Below are 17,346 nucleotides of genomic sequence, written 5' to 3'. Positions count from 1 at the left end.
ATTTTGTGTCAAAGATAGACACGTGAATCAACGAATACTCAGAGACCGTGTAAATAAAATCGATAAAAGAAAATTACATGGCCAGATACTGGTATTGGTAAAGGACTAGATTTACTCTTTATCGGAAACTCTTTTCTCGTTTTAACAAATCACATTAAACAGTTAGCTATAAATATAATAATCTTGCTTGCTTGCGGAAAGGTGTGTATCTTTATCATGTCATTTCTAGGTATTCGGCATGTGTCATATGATACACCAATGTTGAGTGTTGTAATGGCTGCTTTATTTATACTAGTATTCTCAATTTACGAAAACAACAAAAACACATTTTGCTATGATTTCTGAAAAGTCAAAGCTAATGAAATATAGTTTTTTTTAAAACAAAAGATAGTTGTGGGTTCGATTTTACGAATAATTACAAAAGAATCTGAAATACATTCCTTTAGTGAATGCAATTAATCCTTTTAAATTTTAATTTTAATCATTTGATTCTTTTTTTGTATGATATCACCGAAGATATAGTGTTTGAACTCAATTTGGAGTCATGTTTAAATCTTGATTCAAGTGAGTAAAGCCTACTTCAAAGAAGAATTTGTTTTGTAGTTTTTAAGAGCGGCATTCGCTGCACTCACTTATGAAATTTCGTAGTGGGTTATTATAATTGGTTGAAAAGTCAAAACTTGAAAAGAATTTATTGACAAAATTGAATCTGAAAACATTGTATTTCGCTATATTTGCTGTTTATCATAAATAATAAGATAATTTTTATGAGGCAAAAATTGAAAAAAGTTAATGTACATAAACATGCAAAATAATGTTAAATTAGATTGTCAATAAATGTAACAAAATGTTTTTAAAACAATTTTTAAGTTAAGGCTGAAACCTTTCCTATGACTATATACCTGTTGTGATTTTCCTCTAGAATAGTCATTTGTTGCATGTTATCATTATTGATTAATTTAAGCAAACTACTTCCATTTCATATCCATCCATTATATTCAGAAAAATAAGTCTTATTAAGTTATGTATGTAGAGGAGACTCTGCTAAATGAACAGAAGGAACACACCCCCCTGGGGACAACTTTTAAGCTCTTTATTTAGCAGCAGTGACATGGATACTAGCACAATCAAAGACATATGCATAAGACAATTTTTTTACGTATCGTACTTAATTTTGTCTATACATGCTAAGGATTTTTAGAGCTCATGGAATTGGAGCAACCTAGTATTATGAGCTGAAAAAAAAAATCAATTTTGTGACGTCCGGTAAAGTTACAAAAGAGAAGTTACGAAACAAATTTATTTGGACAGCTTCAAAATCATTTGCATACATAGGAATTGCAAACAGAATGCTTGTATAATTTACTTGTACCTTAATCGATTTGAATTAGTTGGAATTTTCTTAGAAGGTAAAATCATGCATCCGGCACACCTAAAAATTTTCTGTTTTGTGTTAGGAACACAATCCTTTCTAATTCAAGGTAATGTATGGTTTAAAAAACTCTATATCTTCAACAGTAACAATGAAAAATGAATCTGGTTTTCCCACCAAGATATGTGAATAATCATTGTTATTTTGATTTATGATACTTAATGTTTTATTTTGTTTTGCGAACCCCAAAAGTGGTATATTATTAAAAATAGAAAGGCAATTGACATTTGATGAAATTTTATAAAAAAAAAAAAATAAAACAAAAAAGAAGAAATCAAATGATCTTTTTGTAAGTACCTGAAATTAATAATTGAAATAGCATATACAATGTATTTTTTCAATGCTATGAATCAAGAGTAAAAAGCAGCAATAAAGTCATCAATGGGTGCCTTTATTTGTAACATAAGAAGTTCTATTTTATTATCATAAAAAATAAGATGTCCATTAAAATCATTAAATATTCTGATTGTATCGTAAAACTAAAAGATATTGAATCGCTGTTTTATCTACAGAAATGAATATCATCCAGTTCCTTTTATCAATTTCGTCTTTTATAACCCGCAGAACAAGTAAAACCAAATTTGTATTTTCAATCTAGAATTTGATATTGCTACACAACTCAGTAATAATAAAAACTTATTAATAATGCAATCAAAGAAAATTCCACAGATTTTTTTTTTTATTTCTTCATGTCATTTTCCACATTTTTCAAAAGATGAATTAAATTTTCCAAAATTTTAATCCACACAAGTACAATGATGAATGTTCATTTTCAACGTTCCTGTAGCAGAATAAGAGTTTAATTGGTAAAAAATAGATCTTATTAAACATTTGTTTAAATGATAACTTTTTTTTAAAAAAACATGGGTTTGTTGAACAAAAGCATTTTATTCATTTAAATTCCAAATGTTTAAAATACAAATGAATAGCAGTTCCTTTAATTAATTCATCGTAAATATCCCACAGAAAACCAAATGTGTATTCTCAATCTAGAATCAGATATTACTATACAACTCTGAAAACTCATCAATCCAAACAAAAGAAAATCAAATATTTTATAAAACAAATTGTTGAACAAAAGCATATCATTCATTTAAATTTCAAATGTTTTAAATAATAATGAATGCAGTTTCTTTTATTAAGTTTTTTTTTCAAAATTTCATCATGTCATTCTCCATATTTTTCAAGAAGATGATTGTGATTTTCCAAAAGTTTTAATCCACGCAAGTGCATTTAATGTTCAATTTCAACGTTCCTATAGGCGGATAAGATTTAAATGAATAAATAATAAATCGTCTCAAACATTTCATTGGAAGAGAACTTTCTTCCATTGTTAAGGTAAAGAGTTTATCCGTTCTTTCACAAAGTTAACTTTCTCATGTATCTAAAAATGAAAATTCAATACAGAGCAAATTCATATCAATTTATTATCATTTTGTCATTTAAGTCCATTTCAAGAGAGAGAGAGAGAGAGAGAGAGAGAGAGAGAGAGAGAGAGAGAGAGAGAGAGAGGCTGCCGAAATCGGAAAATATGCCTCTGTTGAATAATTCATGATAATGAAATATTTACAATGTCCGAGTACGGTTTACTGTACAAACCATTCTATAGTATGGTTTGTCGTGCAAAAACTTAGCTAAGGGCATTTGTTGCGCTATTGAGACTCACAAATAGCTAGACACCTTTTTTTATGGTATTATTAGTTATACAGGATCAATCAAGGATGTACGGGGATTTACCCCGGGTTGTATTCCATGCTGCATTCCTGCGGCCCTCAAGGTGTTTGGAATACACAACGGGGTAAATCCCCGAACACCCTTGATTGGACCTGGATAACAAATTTATTTCCTACGTTACACAATTTTAAAAATTATATTGTTTTACTAGTGCTTTGCAACTTGAAAATCTTGTTGGTCTAGGATATTCATATCAATAGAATTTTAATAAATAGGGGTTTTGACAAAATATTTTTATTCATTTGAATTACTTTAATTATTTAACGTAACATTGTTTTGCACAAATATAAAGATCTATAGCTAGGTGCTATTGTAAACAAGATTTGCATTGTGACGTCACAATTTATTAAAACTGGCTTCAGCAGGTGATACGGAAATTTACACCCGGCTTGTTAACGCATCAGATCTCATGTTACAAGCGACATTGGAAATAATAGGAAATATTCTTTACAATGTATCAAATATTTCAGCCTTTTACTATGGGAAGTCGACTGACATATCAATGCCTGCAGCCAAAGCCCAGTGCGAGTCTATGGGAATGAGGCTGGCAGTGTTCCACACACAGGCAGATTGGGAAGCAGCAAAGTCGTTTCTAAATGCTTATAATTCCCTTTATGGGTACGTAAAACATAGCATAAGCTTTATAACCATCAATTTAAGGAACTGTTTATATTCAATGTATTTACAGTTCAATTACTATTTTTTGTATGCACATATAAAATCACTTTGCTTCACAAGGGATACAAAGTGAAAAAAATTATCCAATCTTCAAAAATATTGTGTGTCAACTGAAACCGAGAGTTAAACTACAAACTGATAAAAATCCATATTTTAACCATACACTAAAATTTCTGCACGCAGAAGGCTAAGTTCTTTGCTTTTTTGTTAAAAAAGGACTCAGTTCGATGGAACAATCTCATAGGATATTTGAAATTTTTTCCCGTTGATTAAAAAGGGGATTTAACGGATTCTATTTTTTTTGTTAAAACTTTTTTGTTCTAAGCTGCTTATGAATACCTGTCTCCATTTTTTCTTTAGTTTTGCGTAAATAAACATATTTCATGTTGTACCTAAGTTTGTATCCTTTTCTAAAAATAATAAGCAATATGATAAGGTTTTATATAACCAAAATTGATCCGTTTTCGTAAAAAACTTGTAAATGAAGTAGATGTTCATTAAAAATATCTATTCAATTCTTAGACATATCTGATATTAAATTTTTTTTGGGTGTGATTAATAAGTTTTCAAAACCTTTAAATGTTCCATTAATATTGTTGATATGAAATCTGTATTGATTAAAACTTTTTCAAGATTTTATAGATAATACACAACTTTCTGTTTTGTGGAACAATTTTTTAAACCGAATTTTCACCAGGCTTTTAATGGTCATTGGTCGATGTGTAAAACAAAATATTGTACTAAAATGTAAAATGTATATAACATAACTTTATTTTTCTAAAGTAAATTTTCAAAATTTATTCTAAAAGATTTTTCCTATTCTGCACCAAGCCCTAATACATGTGTGAACTTTTCAAAATAAGAATTCAATATCAACGAGCCTAAAACTAATATAACATATATATTATGTAAATGCTCATATATTCTTTTAAAAAATCCAGAAATATTAAGGTTTAATGGTGTGTGTCCCTAAAATATAAAGTATGTTGATTGTTTTGAAAATATGGACACTAGTTGATAAAATAGAATTGTATAAAATTATTTTTTCTAGAAATGATAATCTTTTTTCGTTAATGTTATCAGTATAAACAAGTATGAAAAAAATACCGATGCATTTTTGGATTTGCATTCGTTTTTCTATAGCTATTTAGGTTAAGTCATTTGGCCAGTGTTGCTTGGGTGTACGATGAGTTCCCTTAACTATTTGACACTAGTATTCATTTAAATTACTACGGTTGCTAACATTACAATAGTTAACCAGTATAGCGGTAACTAATTTCCTATAATTTATAATTTCTGAGAGTTGTCACAACCTGTAGTTTAAAACTAATTAAATATGACCGTTTATTTTTTTTTCGTTTAAAATATTTTTTCAGAAAAGACAAAAACGTTTGGATAGGCATAGAGAGAGACGTAAACAAGCCCACGATGGTGTATAAATGGATGGATGGCACTACTCTCTCCTGGGGATCATTTTACAATACACCCTGGAAAGACTCTTCAACTCCTTCGGATGATGTCACCAAGGCCTGCGTTGAAATGGAGTGGGGAACAGGGTTATTGTGGAAACATCATGATTGTAGTAGTACAGAGGACTTCTTGTGCGAAGGTCTGTTTTCTGATCAATTGGATGCTTATAAGTCAAACATAGCAATGCATGTGTTCTAAGAAATTAAACATATGTACTGTAAAGAAACAGTTAATACGTAATTAAAGTAAATCGATACTCAAATGTATGTTTCCAAAATTATGGAAGGGCCATTTTGCAGAAGAACACACAAATGTATGCAAACTCAATATTGTAGAATTATGAATTATTGCATAGGCAAAATTCATTGATTACTCAAGTTTAGATATTCCTAGTAAAACGCAATCATTATTTTTTTTTTCTGTATATAAATGTAGGTTGCGTACAGAAAAGTTTAAAATGAGGTCGATAAATACAGTTAGTATACAAGAATACAAAACGCGTCAGAATTTAATAATTTTATTTCCCAATGTCTAACTGTTGATTAGAGCCCGAAGTCGGTTTTCATACCAATGTCAGATAAAACTACTTGGCCTGGAAATTATGTCATACGACAGATTACAACATGTTTTATTTCACCTTAATGAGACTTGATTTAATTCGATTCGAGATGTCATGTTTCATTTTGTAATCAATGCAATAATTTATATTAAACTTTTAACATCTTTAAAAAAACGATTTTTCTAGGTTTTTACCTAAATCCTGGAGTTACAGGTAGCTGGAGTGCAGGTAAATCAGCATGTGAGGGAATGGGGATGCAGCTTGCCTCCTTAAAATCTGCTGCTCTCCACGAAGCTGCCATCAAGTACATTAATGTACAGCAAAGTTCGGGGTAATTATAAAGACGTACTTTAGAAAACTTCTTCAATTCTTAAAGACTACTCCATATTAAAAATGAATTCTAAGAGCATTTAGTACTCCAAATATTTTAGGAACTTACGAAACTTTAGAATAAATCTGGCAGTCACATGCTATGATTAAATCAATGAAAGTGTGACATTTCAGTCCGAGGGAAAACAATAAATGGTTTACAATTAGACACAATAATATGCATATATCTGAAATGCAAAAGGACAAAACTAATTGATGTTGTTTATACATTATCTCCACCATAAATAAGATAAAACAAAAAAGTAAACAAAATGCTTTTGGTTTCTGCAGAAGGAGAAAAATTAAAGATGCACGTTCAAACTAAAAGGAATGTATGAATTAATTTATGATATATATGTGATTGGTTTCATGAATCTTAAACTTTTGGAACAACGAGTGTTCTGTTGCTTCTGTTCAGGACTGTAAGAGATGTGTGGTTTGGTCTGAAACTCTCCGGGGGTCAGTACTACTTTGAAGACGGAACAGCAACGACTTCTGGAGTTTTTGGGAGCGTCCACAATAATTATCCATGGATATCGTATGAGCCAAACAACCCTGGTTCTGATTATTGTATTCGTTTACAACATACTGGTTCGGGAGTGTTTGAGTGGGCAGACAAATCTTGTAGTCTCAGCTATAACTATCTATGTCAAGGTTAGGCTTATTAATTCAAATACAATAATGAAGTAGATATGAACGGGTTTAAACCTTATCCATGTCATACTGATAGTTAAAATACTAATCATAGTTGAAATATTTTTCTAGTGGTCTGTTCAGTGTGTTTTTTTTCAATGTAAATAAATATCAATTTAGCACATTTCTCCCCAACAACAACGCCGATACCACCGACAACCACAACTACCACAACAACAACAACCACAACTACAACCACAACTACCACCACAACACCTGTTCCAACCACCACTACCACCACAATCCCAGAGACCACCACTAAACCGTGGTGGTTTGTGGAGTACAACGAAGACGGAAAGGCCATTGGAAAAAATGGCAAGGTAATGGAAAATTTTAAATTCACATAAAGAAGAAAGTTTATTTGTAAGTCAAGTAATGATGCTAAAATATTCAACAGGTTGACACAATTCAAATATATTCATAAATTGTTCTAATTAAAAAAAATCTAGTGCTAGGTGGAAAGAGCTTGAGATTATGACATTTGCTTTGCGTCGATAATAGAAAGGCGTTAAGACCATTGTTTTTATCAAAGCCGATTGCCCAACTCTAAAATCAAGTCTATGATTAAATATCAGAATCCTTTAAAAACGATAGGTTTCTTTACATTTTAGACATTTGACAAATCAAATCCACCTGCAAGGTTTGGAGTCATCGGTCTAATCATTGGGTTCTGTACCTTTGGGTTTGTGACTGTTATGATCTGCATGCTGTGGTTCTGTTGCATCAGAAGCAGAGACGATTACCGCAACGTAGAGGAGGAGGAGGAAGAAGAAGAACCCAAAAAGAATGTATTTAGCGGTATTACTGATAAACCACACGGAATACAGTACATTGCCTAGAAAACAATTGAATTTTTAGAGGATACATAATGGAAGTAGAAATAAACACTTCAATGCATGTTGTTTTTCTTGTTCATTATCACTTCGATTTCATTCAGATCTCAATAAAATCATTTAACAAAAAGAACAGTTTCTACTTTAGAGGGTTCGATGGTTGTGGCCATTTTTAGACTGTATTTATCTCCTTAAGAAGAAGAGCTCTATTGAAAAATATAGAAAAATACCAAAAAATTAAAATTTAAAGAATTTTTTTGGACTGAATAATAGTTGATAGGTTATTAATTCTAGATCATATCAGGAGGAAGGTCTGCTGGTTAATTTGTTGACCACCGAGCCTCCTTAAACGGAAAATATTAATAGGGTAAGTAGATAAATCAAAGTACTAAATTACTGACGGGAGTTGATTTTATCGAGTATTATTTATCTTAAAATCAACGATATGCTATTTTCCTTGGCAAGTAGTTTATAATCTCTATTGGAATTACACACATTTTTATAATTTGGATTCTCGGACTTTTCCGACAAGAATTTCGAGAAAAGCTCATAAGAATCATGTGTAATATTTAAAAATAGAATTGATTTCATCAAACTATGTATCGGTATTCGAAATTTTTTCAAAAAGTGTGTGGATCCAACCAATGATGAACTCTAGTCTCGTTCAACCAGATTCTCGGCTGTCTCCGTTAATCTCCGACAAGTAAGAGATACCAGGTCACGTGTTAGCTCGTGCGACCTCTAAATATAGACTGACTCTCTGCTTGTCGGAGATGTACGGAGACAGCCGATGGTTGAACGAGACTATATTGGACTCTGGCGTAGGAATACATACAACTGCAAAAAACTTCTAAATTGTTCGTACTATTTAAAATCTGACTATTTCTTAGGTATTTATAGATAAGTTTCCTTTTAAAATATGCTTCAGCGTACATAACATCGAATTTATCGATTATTTTCAACTCTTGTCAGCGGTGATGATTTGTGCTTAGGTCCAAACACTGTTTCAGTTTCGGTTTGCCAGAGTAACTGCATAGGAGAGTTGATCAAAATCAACTCCCAAAAAACAATTTATAAAAATTGTTTTTTTTAACGTAATCCTTGTCAAATGTCTCACATGTTTAGACAAGCAAAACAATGTTATATTGTGTCTTACTGACGGCATTATGTTTTTTAACAAAGAATTTACTGAACTGGTAAGCAAATAAATAAAATAAATAAAGTAGGGCATTATTTTTTCCAGCAGACATGGCGATGAAAGTCTATTGGACCTGGTTAAAAATTAAAGATTGCGAGAGAAGCTAGAAATAAACTTTATTATTCCCTCGTGCAACATGTTGCTATACGTCTGTATGTACGCCCACGCAAAATATGTCGAGTTTTAATAGTTTTTCGTATTTTTCAAAAGCCCTCCATGAAAGGAAGGGGGAGGCTCACGAATTATCTTTACCCTCGCTCAAGGGGGCAAAAATTGTAAACTAAAAGGTCATAATTTTCACAGTTTCGGTAAAGGGTTTTAATGATATTACAGTAATGTATTTAGTTAATCTTCCCTTACTGTGGATATAGATAAGAAGATTTCAAAAATTAAATGCATTTTTACTATACTCAGTATGACATTTTTGCCAGACTAAAGGTCTGAGTGAGTCAGGTGACTTAATGATCAACGAAAGAGATCTAGAGCACTGTTATCAAATCATATAAAAATCCGTTTTGAATGTCAGAATTAATTTGGTTCAAATGTGTATATAACTTTGCTTAACAAATACGTACATGTATGTTTAGATAAATGTATCTTTAAAATTTGCGAAATTGTAAACAACAAAAACAAGCAATAAACACATATTTCATCGTAAAATTTTCTTTGGTCTGCAGCTAAGTTGTTTCCAATTAGATATGTACGATATATACATGTAATAATATTTTAGAATCATTTACAGACTGTCGACTGTTCAAAACTTATCAAAAAGTTAAGCACTTTCATCAGAAGGTCTAAATGCAATGCCTTTTGATCCTTTAATTCAAATTGTTGCCGCGTTTTTAATCTTTGAATATTATGTACCACTAAACGCCGCTATATTACTATATAATTATTCTTAAAATATAAACGTCTAACCTTTAACTTATATCTATCATTTTAATTCATGCTGCATTCTTCTTCAACTATTAGGATTATTTTATCTCTCGTGTAACATCAGTAGGTGGAGTGTTTATCAAATGTAAAATCCATGACTCCCATCCTCCCAGAAGTTATAAACTGAAAACCTTGATACGATTTTTTAACAAATTTATGAAAATCTCTTCTACATGTAGTTGATATTACAAAGGCACAAAGCAATGGTTAGTATAAGCACGGATCACATCTTCTACAGTTGTGGGTTTGATAATCCAAGGGTCAACGAATCTAATTTTAGGATAGAATTCTGATAATACTAAAATGAATGTGCATTGCTTCTCTTTTTAAAAAGGGAAATGGATACTTACATGTATGCTATTTTAGGGTGTAATTGTAGGGGTTTGGGAGGTCAGAAATTGAATATGCAATTATCAAATAACTGTTGAACATCTGACGTATATGTACTTACTTAATCCTTTTTATGCATTTCTGCACACAAAGCGGTTATAACGGCTATCCATGTGCAAATCTGAGTGATGTTGTTTGTGTCACATCCATCATATATGTTTCTGCTCTATTTGCTCAATGTGCCATTTGGTCTTACAGTCGTCCTCTTTTCAGGTTGAGCTATTTCGTTTCAAATATATTCTAGTAATATTCTCCATATCTATTTTCACTTTACAGACAATTTAAACAAAATGGCTTGAAAGCCATTCGTCATATACATTGTTTTCTCCATTATAATTCAGTGAGGTACGGTTACGGATGCGTATAATGTTATACTGAAGCACATTTTTATTTTCCGCTTTCAAACCTTAATCGGTTAAATGTACTTTGAATGTGTACAATTCAAACTTGAATCTGTAATTTTCACACTTTAATAGGTAAAATTTACATTTTAATAGGTAAAATTTACACAATCTATACAAAATAAATTTGAAATCGTTATGCTGTTCTGTTGTATGTTTGTGTCTGGAAAAAATAGACATTGCAAAATTCAAACATTTACAGAACGTTAATATTGTGATCTGGGTGTGAAAAAAGATACGTGGCATCTCCATTGATAAATCTGCTGACATTTTCTTAGATGATTGGGATTTTATAAATGTAGCAAAAACAGTGGAATGTTGGTTTATTAATCAGTGTTTATAGGGACTTGGACACAATTTGAGATCAAAAATTTTATTTTCATATTTTATGCATAAAATGATTTACTGGTGCATTTTCAATGATTGACCAAAATATTGAATGTAAAAGTCAAGTTGCAAGCGAGATACAGAGGTAAGAATTGATTGTTATGTAAACAAAGCTCGAGTCTTATAGTTGTTTACAAAAAATGTAATATAAAGAATTACCATTTCATGGACAAAATGACATGTAAATAACAATTCAAACTAACTCAATAGCTTCATAAATACTATTATCAACAAAAGAAAGTTACATTTGATTGCCACTTACGCCAATACAACACTTATGTAAAAATGACAATATTTTAGCGTTGTTTACAAAACAAAGAATTATTACCTCCTTATCTTGTCTATAACTTGATATTTGACTTTCAATTTTTGACATAACATTATAAACTTCTATATTTATCATTATAATCATTGAAAATGGAAAACTAAAATTTGAAAATTTTAAGTCAAATCATGTCTAAGTCCCTTTAAAATGTCTTTCCATTACAGGCACGTAGCATCGGGGGGGGGGGGGGGGGCTGCCCCCTTTTCTCGCAGCAACTAATTTTCTTCAATTTACATATCAAAAATTGAATTATCATGGTGTTGGCCCCCCAATTTTTTGTGAGTATTGGTATGAAAATAAGGAAGTTGGGGTGAAATTGAAATACTACGCCTGCAAGGAAAATGTAAAAATGCACTCAAGGAAAAAATAATTCTGCAGTATGTATGAAACAATTAAGTTCATTTTGATTAGTCAATTACAGGTGTGATACCTTGAATAGGGTTTGTAAAATCTATTTATAGCCAGGTCGTAATGGCGGTTGCTTACACCGTAAATATGTTTTAAAACACTGTTCGTCGAATTATTGTTTGTAAAATACGATTAGAGGGAGTGAAAAAAATATTGGTGTTTCTTTAATTATCTACCAGAGCATCATTAAGATTGTTATTTAAATGTAAGTCACTGAAGATAATTTCAACTTTCGTTTTGAAAAAATATTGATTTTTCACAAAGTAAATGCGTATCAGAATAAAATCAAATTCAGACTGCGAAAAAACTAATTCATCATCTTTTCACTGAATTTATTATTTACCTGATATTTTATTGTTTACAGATGGTCGTGAGGAAAACAAGAAAATTAAATAAACATGTGCATACTATGTAAACAACTTTGTTTAGAGCACAAAGACCATATAACAACTGAAAAGCAGCACAAAATGCCAGCAATAAGAAAACAAGTACCAGGAAAAATTAAACCAAAATGACATCTCCTTGTTCATCGAACGAAAAACGTAACTTTCAATGCGTAACATTGGCCAGTGTTGATTTTATAAAACTTCCTCTTATAGACATTTTGGACAGTCAAATTAAGCCTGTGGACCTTTTCAATAAAATCAAATTATGTTCAACTTTGAAACTAAATCAAGAGCAATTAAAGACCTGTCGTATTTCACCTCCAGATTACAACTCATTTGATGTTACTTTGCTATACACACTCATCAGGAATTTATGTTCTTTACCGGATCCAGCTCAAGGATGGGGAAAGGCGCCAAAGGCCACTGACACACGAATAAGTGATGATATTGAACGTCTAAGATTGTTTAGAAATAATTACTACGCTCATGCAACGTCTGCAGAAATTTCTGAGAACGAGTTTAATGATATCTGGTCGAATTTAAAGTTAGTAATCAACAGAATCCAGTCATTTTACAATAAAGATTACGAAGAAGAGCTGAAAAAAATAGAGCAATCAAAATTTGCTTATTGCCATTTAGAGATATGCAGGATTATTTTAGACGCCTATAAACAGATTCATGCAGACGGTGAAGGTAAATACTACATTGAGATGATTGGATATAGTCTTAGTAATCATTTTTGACTTTATTAATTTCATTTGAAAAAGAGCTCTGGGTAGGAAACTACTCCGATTAAAAAAAGTTAAAGTACACGTGTATGCAATTTTTAGTTTATGAAACTTGCATTGGTGCCTGTAATCAATTTATAATAAGTTTTTTAAATATTTTAAAATGTGCATTTAAACACACTTTTTTATTTTTCTTAAAAAGATAGACCAGTTATTACCATACATGGTGAAAATGAAATACTTTTCGGAGGCACGGCCCAATTTGAAGCAGACGTAAAAAACGTTGAACTCTCATCTTGGTCAGTTGCATGGCAAAAACGCAGAGGAGACGACATTAAATGGATTGACACAAGTTTAGAGAAGCACAATGGTAGCACAAAGCGAAAGCTTGTCATAAATTCATTATCGAAGAAGGATGAAGGTGAATATCAGGCATTCCTCACACTTGAATCAGATGGGCCCGATTATAAATCTAAAAATACCATTCGTCTACATGTAATTGGAGGTAAGCCGATAAATGAATAAAAACGTTAAATTTTAGAAAGAAGAAAAACACACAACGAGGAGCATTTAAAAAAAACCCATACAATTCAAGAACTATGCTAGCAACCACTTATTTGTGCCATTCTTTATTTCGTGATTTTCCCAAGGTGAATTCTTTTCTTACTTACAATGTACTATGCATTTGTGTACAGTTTGTGCGTGCAAATACCATTTAATTTGATTTGAAACAAATGTCGAAAAATATATAAACCGACAGGAATCGTAAATAAAAATTAATGTTTTTTAGCCTCACTTGAGCCTATGGTTTAAAGTGGGACCAAAATACGTGGAATACATAAAGTAAATTAAAAAAAAATCTTCTTTATAACCAATTGACTATAAAGCTGTAACTTGTGTGGAAGCATCCTCAGGAAGGGTTTATTCAGGTTTTGTTCAAATCATGATTCTTGGAAGTATACACTTTGTGCGTGCAAGTTGGGGTAAGTTAAGGCCACAGTGAGTATGAATATTTAAATAGAAATAAAAAGAGAAAAAATCTTTTAAATTTTTTTTAAAACTATTTGACCAGAAACTTGTGTGGAATTATCCTCAGGTAGTGTAAATTATTTCACTTTGTCCAAATCGTGATCCCAAGGGTAAGGTCGGCCTCAGTGGGTGGGGGTTAAATGTTTATAATAGAATAAATAAAAAACAAGATGCCAACAGGCCTTAACGATTACCTGAGTATCATGGCCCATACACACTGACAAACCTTTTGAGGATTCACATATATACTGTTTACCTTTTATTAAGTTTCATTCTTAAGTAAAATAAAAAATATGGTAATGACCACTATCTTCCTACATGATAGGAAATAATTGTCCCATATTTGTAAACTTTCAAGAAAGCTTAATGTTTATATGTTTTCATAGAAAAACTAATGATGACTGGTATACGTGCTTTATCAAAAACAACACCCTCTTTTCATCCCTAGAGGCCAGATAGACACACGCTCTCTTTTTCTTAAGAAATTTTACAAAGACTAAAGTCACATTAAGTAACTTTGTTATTTCAATTCTCATGTTTTACATGTGCAGTTATCAACTACACATATAATGACACCATCTGGCAGTTATTCAAAAAATATTGAACACATACCACATTTTTGGCTACAAATATTTACTTTATCATTTACTACTGTTATTATTATTATTTTTTATAAATAAACAAAACTACTTGTTTACCTCTTTTAATATTCCTTGTGTACCTCTTTTAATATTCCAACTTCTTAATTACATTTTCTTACAATGATTAATTTTTAAATATTAACAAGCGGTGGAAGATAATCCCATTAATAGTTACATCCTTGCCCAAACTCTTTGCCAAAGGTTTTCGTTATATCTTTTATTTTGATAGACAGCTTCGTTCATTCAATTTCAGAATATGTACTGATTTCTTCCATTAAAATTCAAGAGCTGAATAAAATAACTATTTTTTAAAATTTAATTTACAGCCAATCCATACACACATTACACGGATAATTTCACACTATATAACTATTTTGGCCCCACCCTTGGGTCAAAACACCTTCCCTAGGGGGATGATTAAATTTATAATTTTGGTAGAGATCTTCCTGGTCTACATAATTTAGTGTTTCTTACGGATGTGCGGGATTAGAGAAGGAATTTTTTTTAGAAGTAATATAGGTTTCCTAAATAAGAACTCATATAAATTCAACATTGCCAAGTGAAAAATTACAATGAAGTTTTCAAGATGACGTTAAAGTTGGTAAAGATGAAGTTAAAATTGTTAATGGATGACAAACAGCAATTGTTCAAAATAAATATACATGTTCAATTAATAGTCATATTTACCCACCCGCCTCAAATTCTACCCGATGGCCTGGGGAACACGAATCTTACCATTGGTCCCTCCTTAGGGCCTGAGCCCCTGCACCTGAGTGACCTAAAGATGTATTTCTTAAAAACTGAAACAACAAAATGAACTCAATATTTAGCAAGATATACTCTACTTTGTCGTTTAGATATTGTGTATTTTATACTATGAAGACGGCCTAAAGCTTGTGTTGGCCATTGCTGCTTACTTTTTTTTGTTTACATTTTATTCAAACATACACAATTCTATTAAACTGATGTCGATTTTACAAAAAATATTTTAATCACTCTTTTTCATACGACTTTCATTCATACACTTATTCAAAAATTAAAAGTAAATGAACCTGAGGTTGTATATTAAAATGGGTAGAAAAAAAAAATTATTCATAGCAAATTCCACTTCTGTATAATATAGTTATACAATTATAAACAAAAGAAATCTTCTCACTGTGACCAGCATTATTCAAATTTCCTAAGTTGAATATTTTTTACTGATGCCCATTTCTCTATCTTTGTTTAGACTCAAATGATGTAATAAATCAACATAGTTTGGAATCTTATTCTGCTTCAAACATATAAATATGGATTGCTTTGTATATAGAATTATGAAGTTCACAGGTCTATTGTCTACATTTAGAGAATGTTCTCCAAATAGTATATTGATAACATTGAATCCAACCCTCTTTTTTGTTTTTCTATATATAGACATACTAAGATTATTCCACAAGGGTTAATTAAGCATTAGTACAACTAAAAAATACATGTTGTATTGTTTCTATTTATTCTTTACAAAAAGTACAACAATCAATTGCGACGATCTTGATTTAAAAAAAAAATAGTTTACAGGAAGAATTCTGTGTATAACTCTGTACTGTAGCCATGAAACAGATGTATCATTAGTTGTCATAAAACATACTTTGAAACAGTCTTGTGTGCACAAATTTTGTCCATGTGGTAATTCATTATTCCATCTTGATATTGCAGTTGGGACCACTTCAGTGAAATTCAAAGTTCTAAAAATTGCCTTGGTACATTTTTCATTCAATAGAATCACTTTAAAATACATTAGTAAAAAAGGAGTACATTTTTTTTTCAATATTTACTCTTTTAACATAATCTGATTTTAAAAACTTTGAAATACATGAAGCACTAATAATACTGTTGTATTAAATGACATATACAGCAGGCAAGTTAAACGTATGTAAAAAAAATTATAGTGTCAAAAAATCCATGTGCAGATAAATCTCCAACTAATTTTATACCACGTCGGTATAATATATTAAGAAAGAAAGATTTATTGGCAACTGTAATACATATCTTTTTTAAAAATATAACCAGGCTGTTTGTTAAACATTTTCACTACCTGGAGCCATGATTGAAAAAATCATCGCAAACTCTAACATTTTCATAACAACATCTTTGCCGTAATTTGCCAAAAAAAAAAAAATAAATATCCATCCATGGTTGTGTTTGAGAGTTAACCTTTTAATCCATGAACATTTGAGAGAAGAAACAAAATTATGGACATCTAGCATTTTTAAAACAACCTTTTGTGTAATCTTGAGTAACTATCTGCCTTTTTACCTTTAGATTTCCATATAAAATTAAATATTGCTGTATTCAATGAGGATAAAAATGCTTTATTGGGTGTGGGAAGTGAAATAAATAGATGAATTAATTTCGGCAAACTTAAAGTCTTGGCTACGGTTACTCTACTAACAGGAGTTAGAATCCTCTGTTCCATTGTTGAATCAGTGAAAGAATTTTTGGAAGGTGTATGTTGTAATTTAATTTAGTAATTTTATCTAATTCTGCACAGAATTCTATCCCTAATAGATTAAAAGTTGTACTAACCCAATCGAGTTTGGGGAAAAACCTGATCTGAGAACTTTTTTTCAGCCTATCCAAACCATCTTGGTTTTTGAGCTATTAATTTTTAATCCAGAAAGTTTTGAAAAAAAATCTAATGTACCTAGAGAATTAAAAAGAGACTCTGGTGAACCATCAAGTGTTGCTTACTTGATGCTCAGGTGAGCGGTGT

At 31.0% G+C, this 17,346-nt stretch overlaps 2 protein-coding genes across 2 annotated transcripts in view; both read left to right on the top strand.

The window, feature by feature from the left end:
* The first annotated feature begins 1,348 nt into the window (after positions 1-1,348).
* On the top strand, positions 1,349-7,832 carry LOC128157306 (uncharacterized). Its single transcript, XM_052819798.1, has 7 exons — positions 1,349-1,481; positions 3,637-3,784; positions 5,221-5,453; positions 6,060-6,204; positions 6,661-6,896; positions 7,056-7,255; positions 7,547-7,832. The coding sequence occupies exons 1-7, from the start codon at positions 1,418-1,420 to the stop codon at positions 7,772-7,774; spliced, it is 1,254 nt and encodes a 417-aa protein (XP_052675758.1). The 5' UTR covers positions 1,349-1,417; the 3' UTR covers positions 7,775-7,832.
* Positions 7,833-11,861: 4,029 nt separating this feature from the next.
* Positions 11,862-17,346, top strand: part of LOC128191350 (uncharacterized) — a 60,783-nt gene continuing 55,298 nt past the window's right edge. Inside the window, exons 1-3 of the mRNA XM_052863420.1 lie at positions 11,862-12,018; positions 12,178-12,892; positions 13,130-13,432. Coding sequence (XP_052719380.1) covers positions 12,325-12,892; positions 13,130-13,432 — 871 coding nt within the window. The 5' untranslated portion in view covers positions 11,862-12,018; positions 12,178-12,324. The remainder of the gene's footprint in view (positions 12,019-12,177; positions 12,893-13,129; positions 13,433-17,346) is intronic.

Source organism: Crassostrea angulata, chromosome 7 (genome assembly GCF_025612915.1).
Source record: "Crassostrea angulata isolate pt1a10 chromosome 7, ASM2561291v2, whole genome shotgun sequence".
In the NCBI taxonomy this organism is placed as follows: Eukaryota; Metazoa; Mollusca; class Bivalvia; order Ostreida; family Ostreidae; genus Magallana; species Magallana angulata.
This window is presented reverse-complemented; position numbering and strand designations above follow the sequence as displayed.

Coding starts and splice junctions, on each gene's coding strand:
- LOC128157306 (XM_052819798.1), top strand. CDS start 1,418: ATGCATCCGGCACACCTAAAAATTTTCTGTTTTGTGTTAGGAACACAA. Junction 1,482..3,636: donor ACAATCCTTTCTAATTCAAG/GTAATGTATGGT, acceptor CAAATATTTCAG/CCTTTTACTATGGGAAGTCG. Junction 3,785..5,220: donor GCTTATAATTCCCTTTATGG/GTACGTAAAACA, acceptor ATATTTTTTCAG/AAAAGACAAAAACGTTTGGA.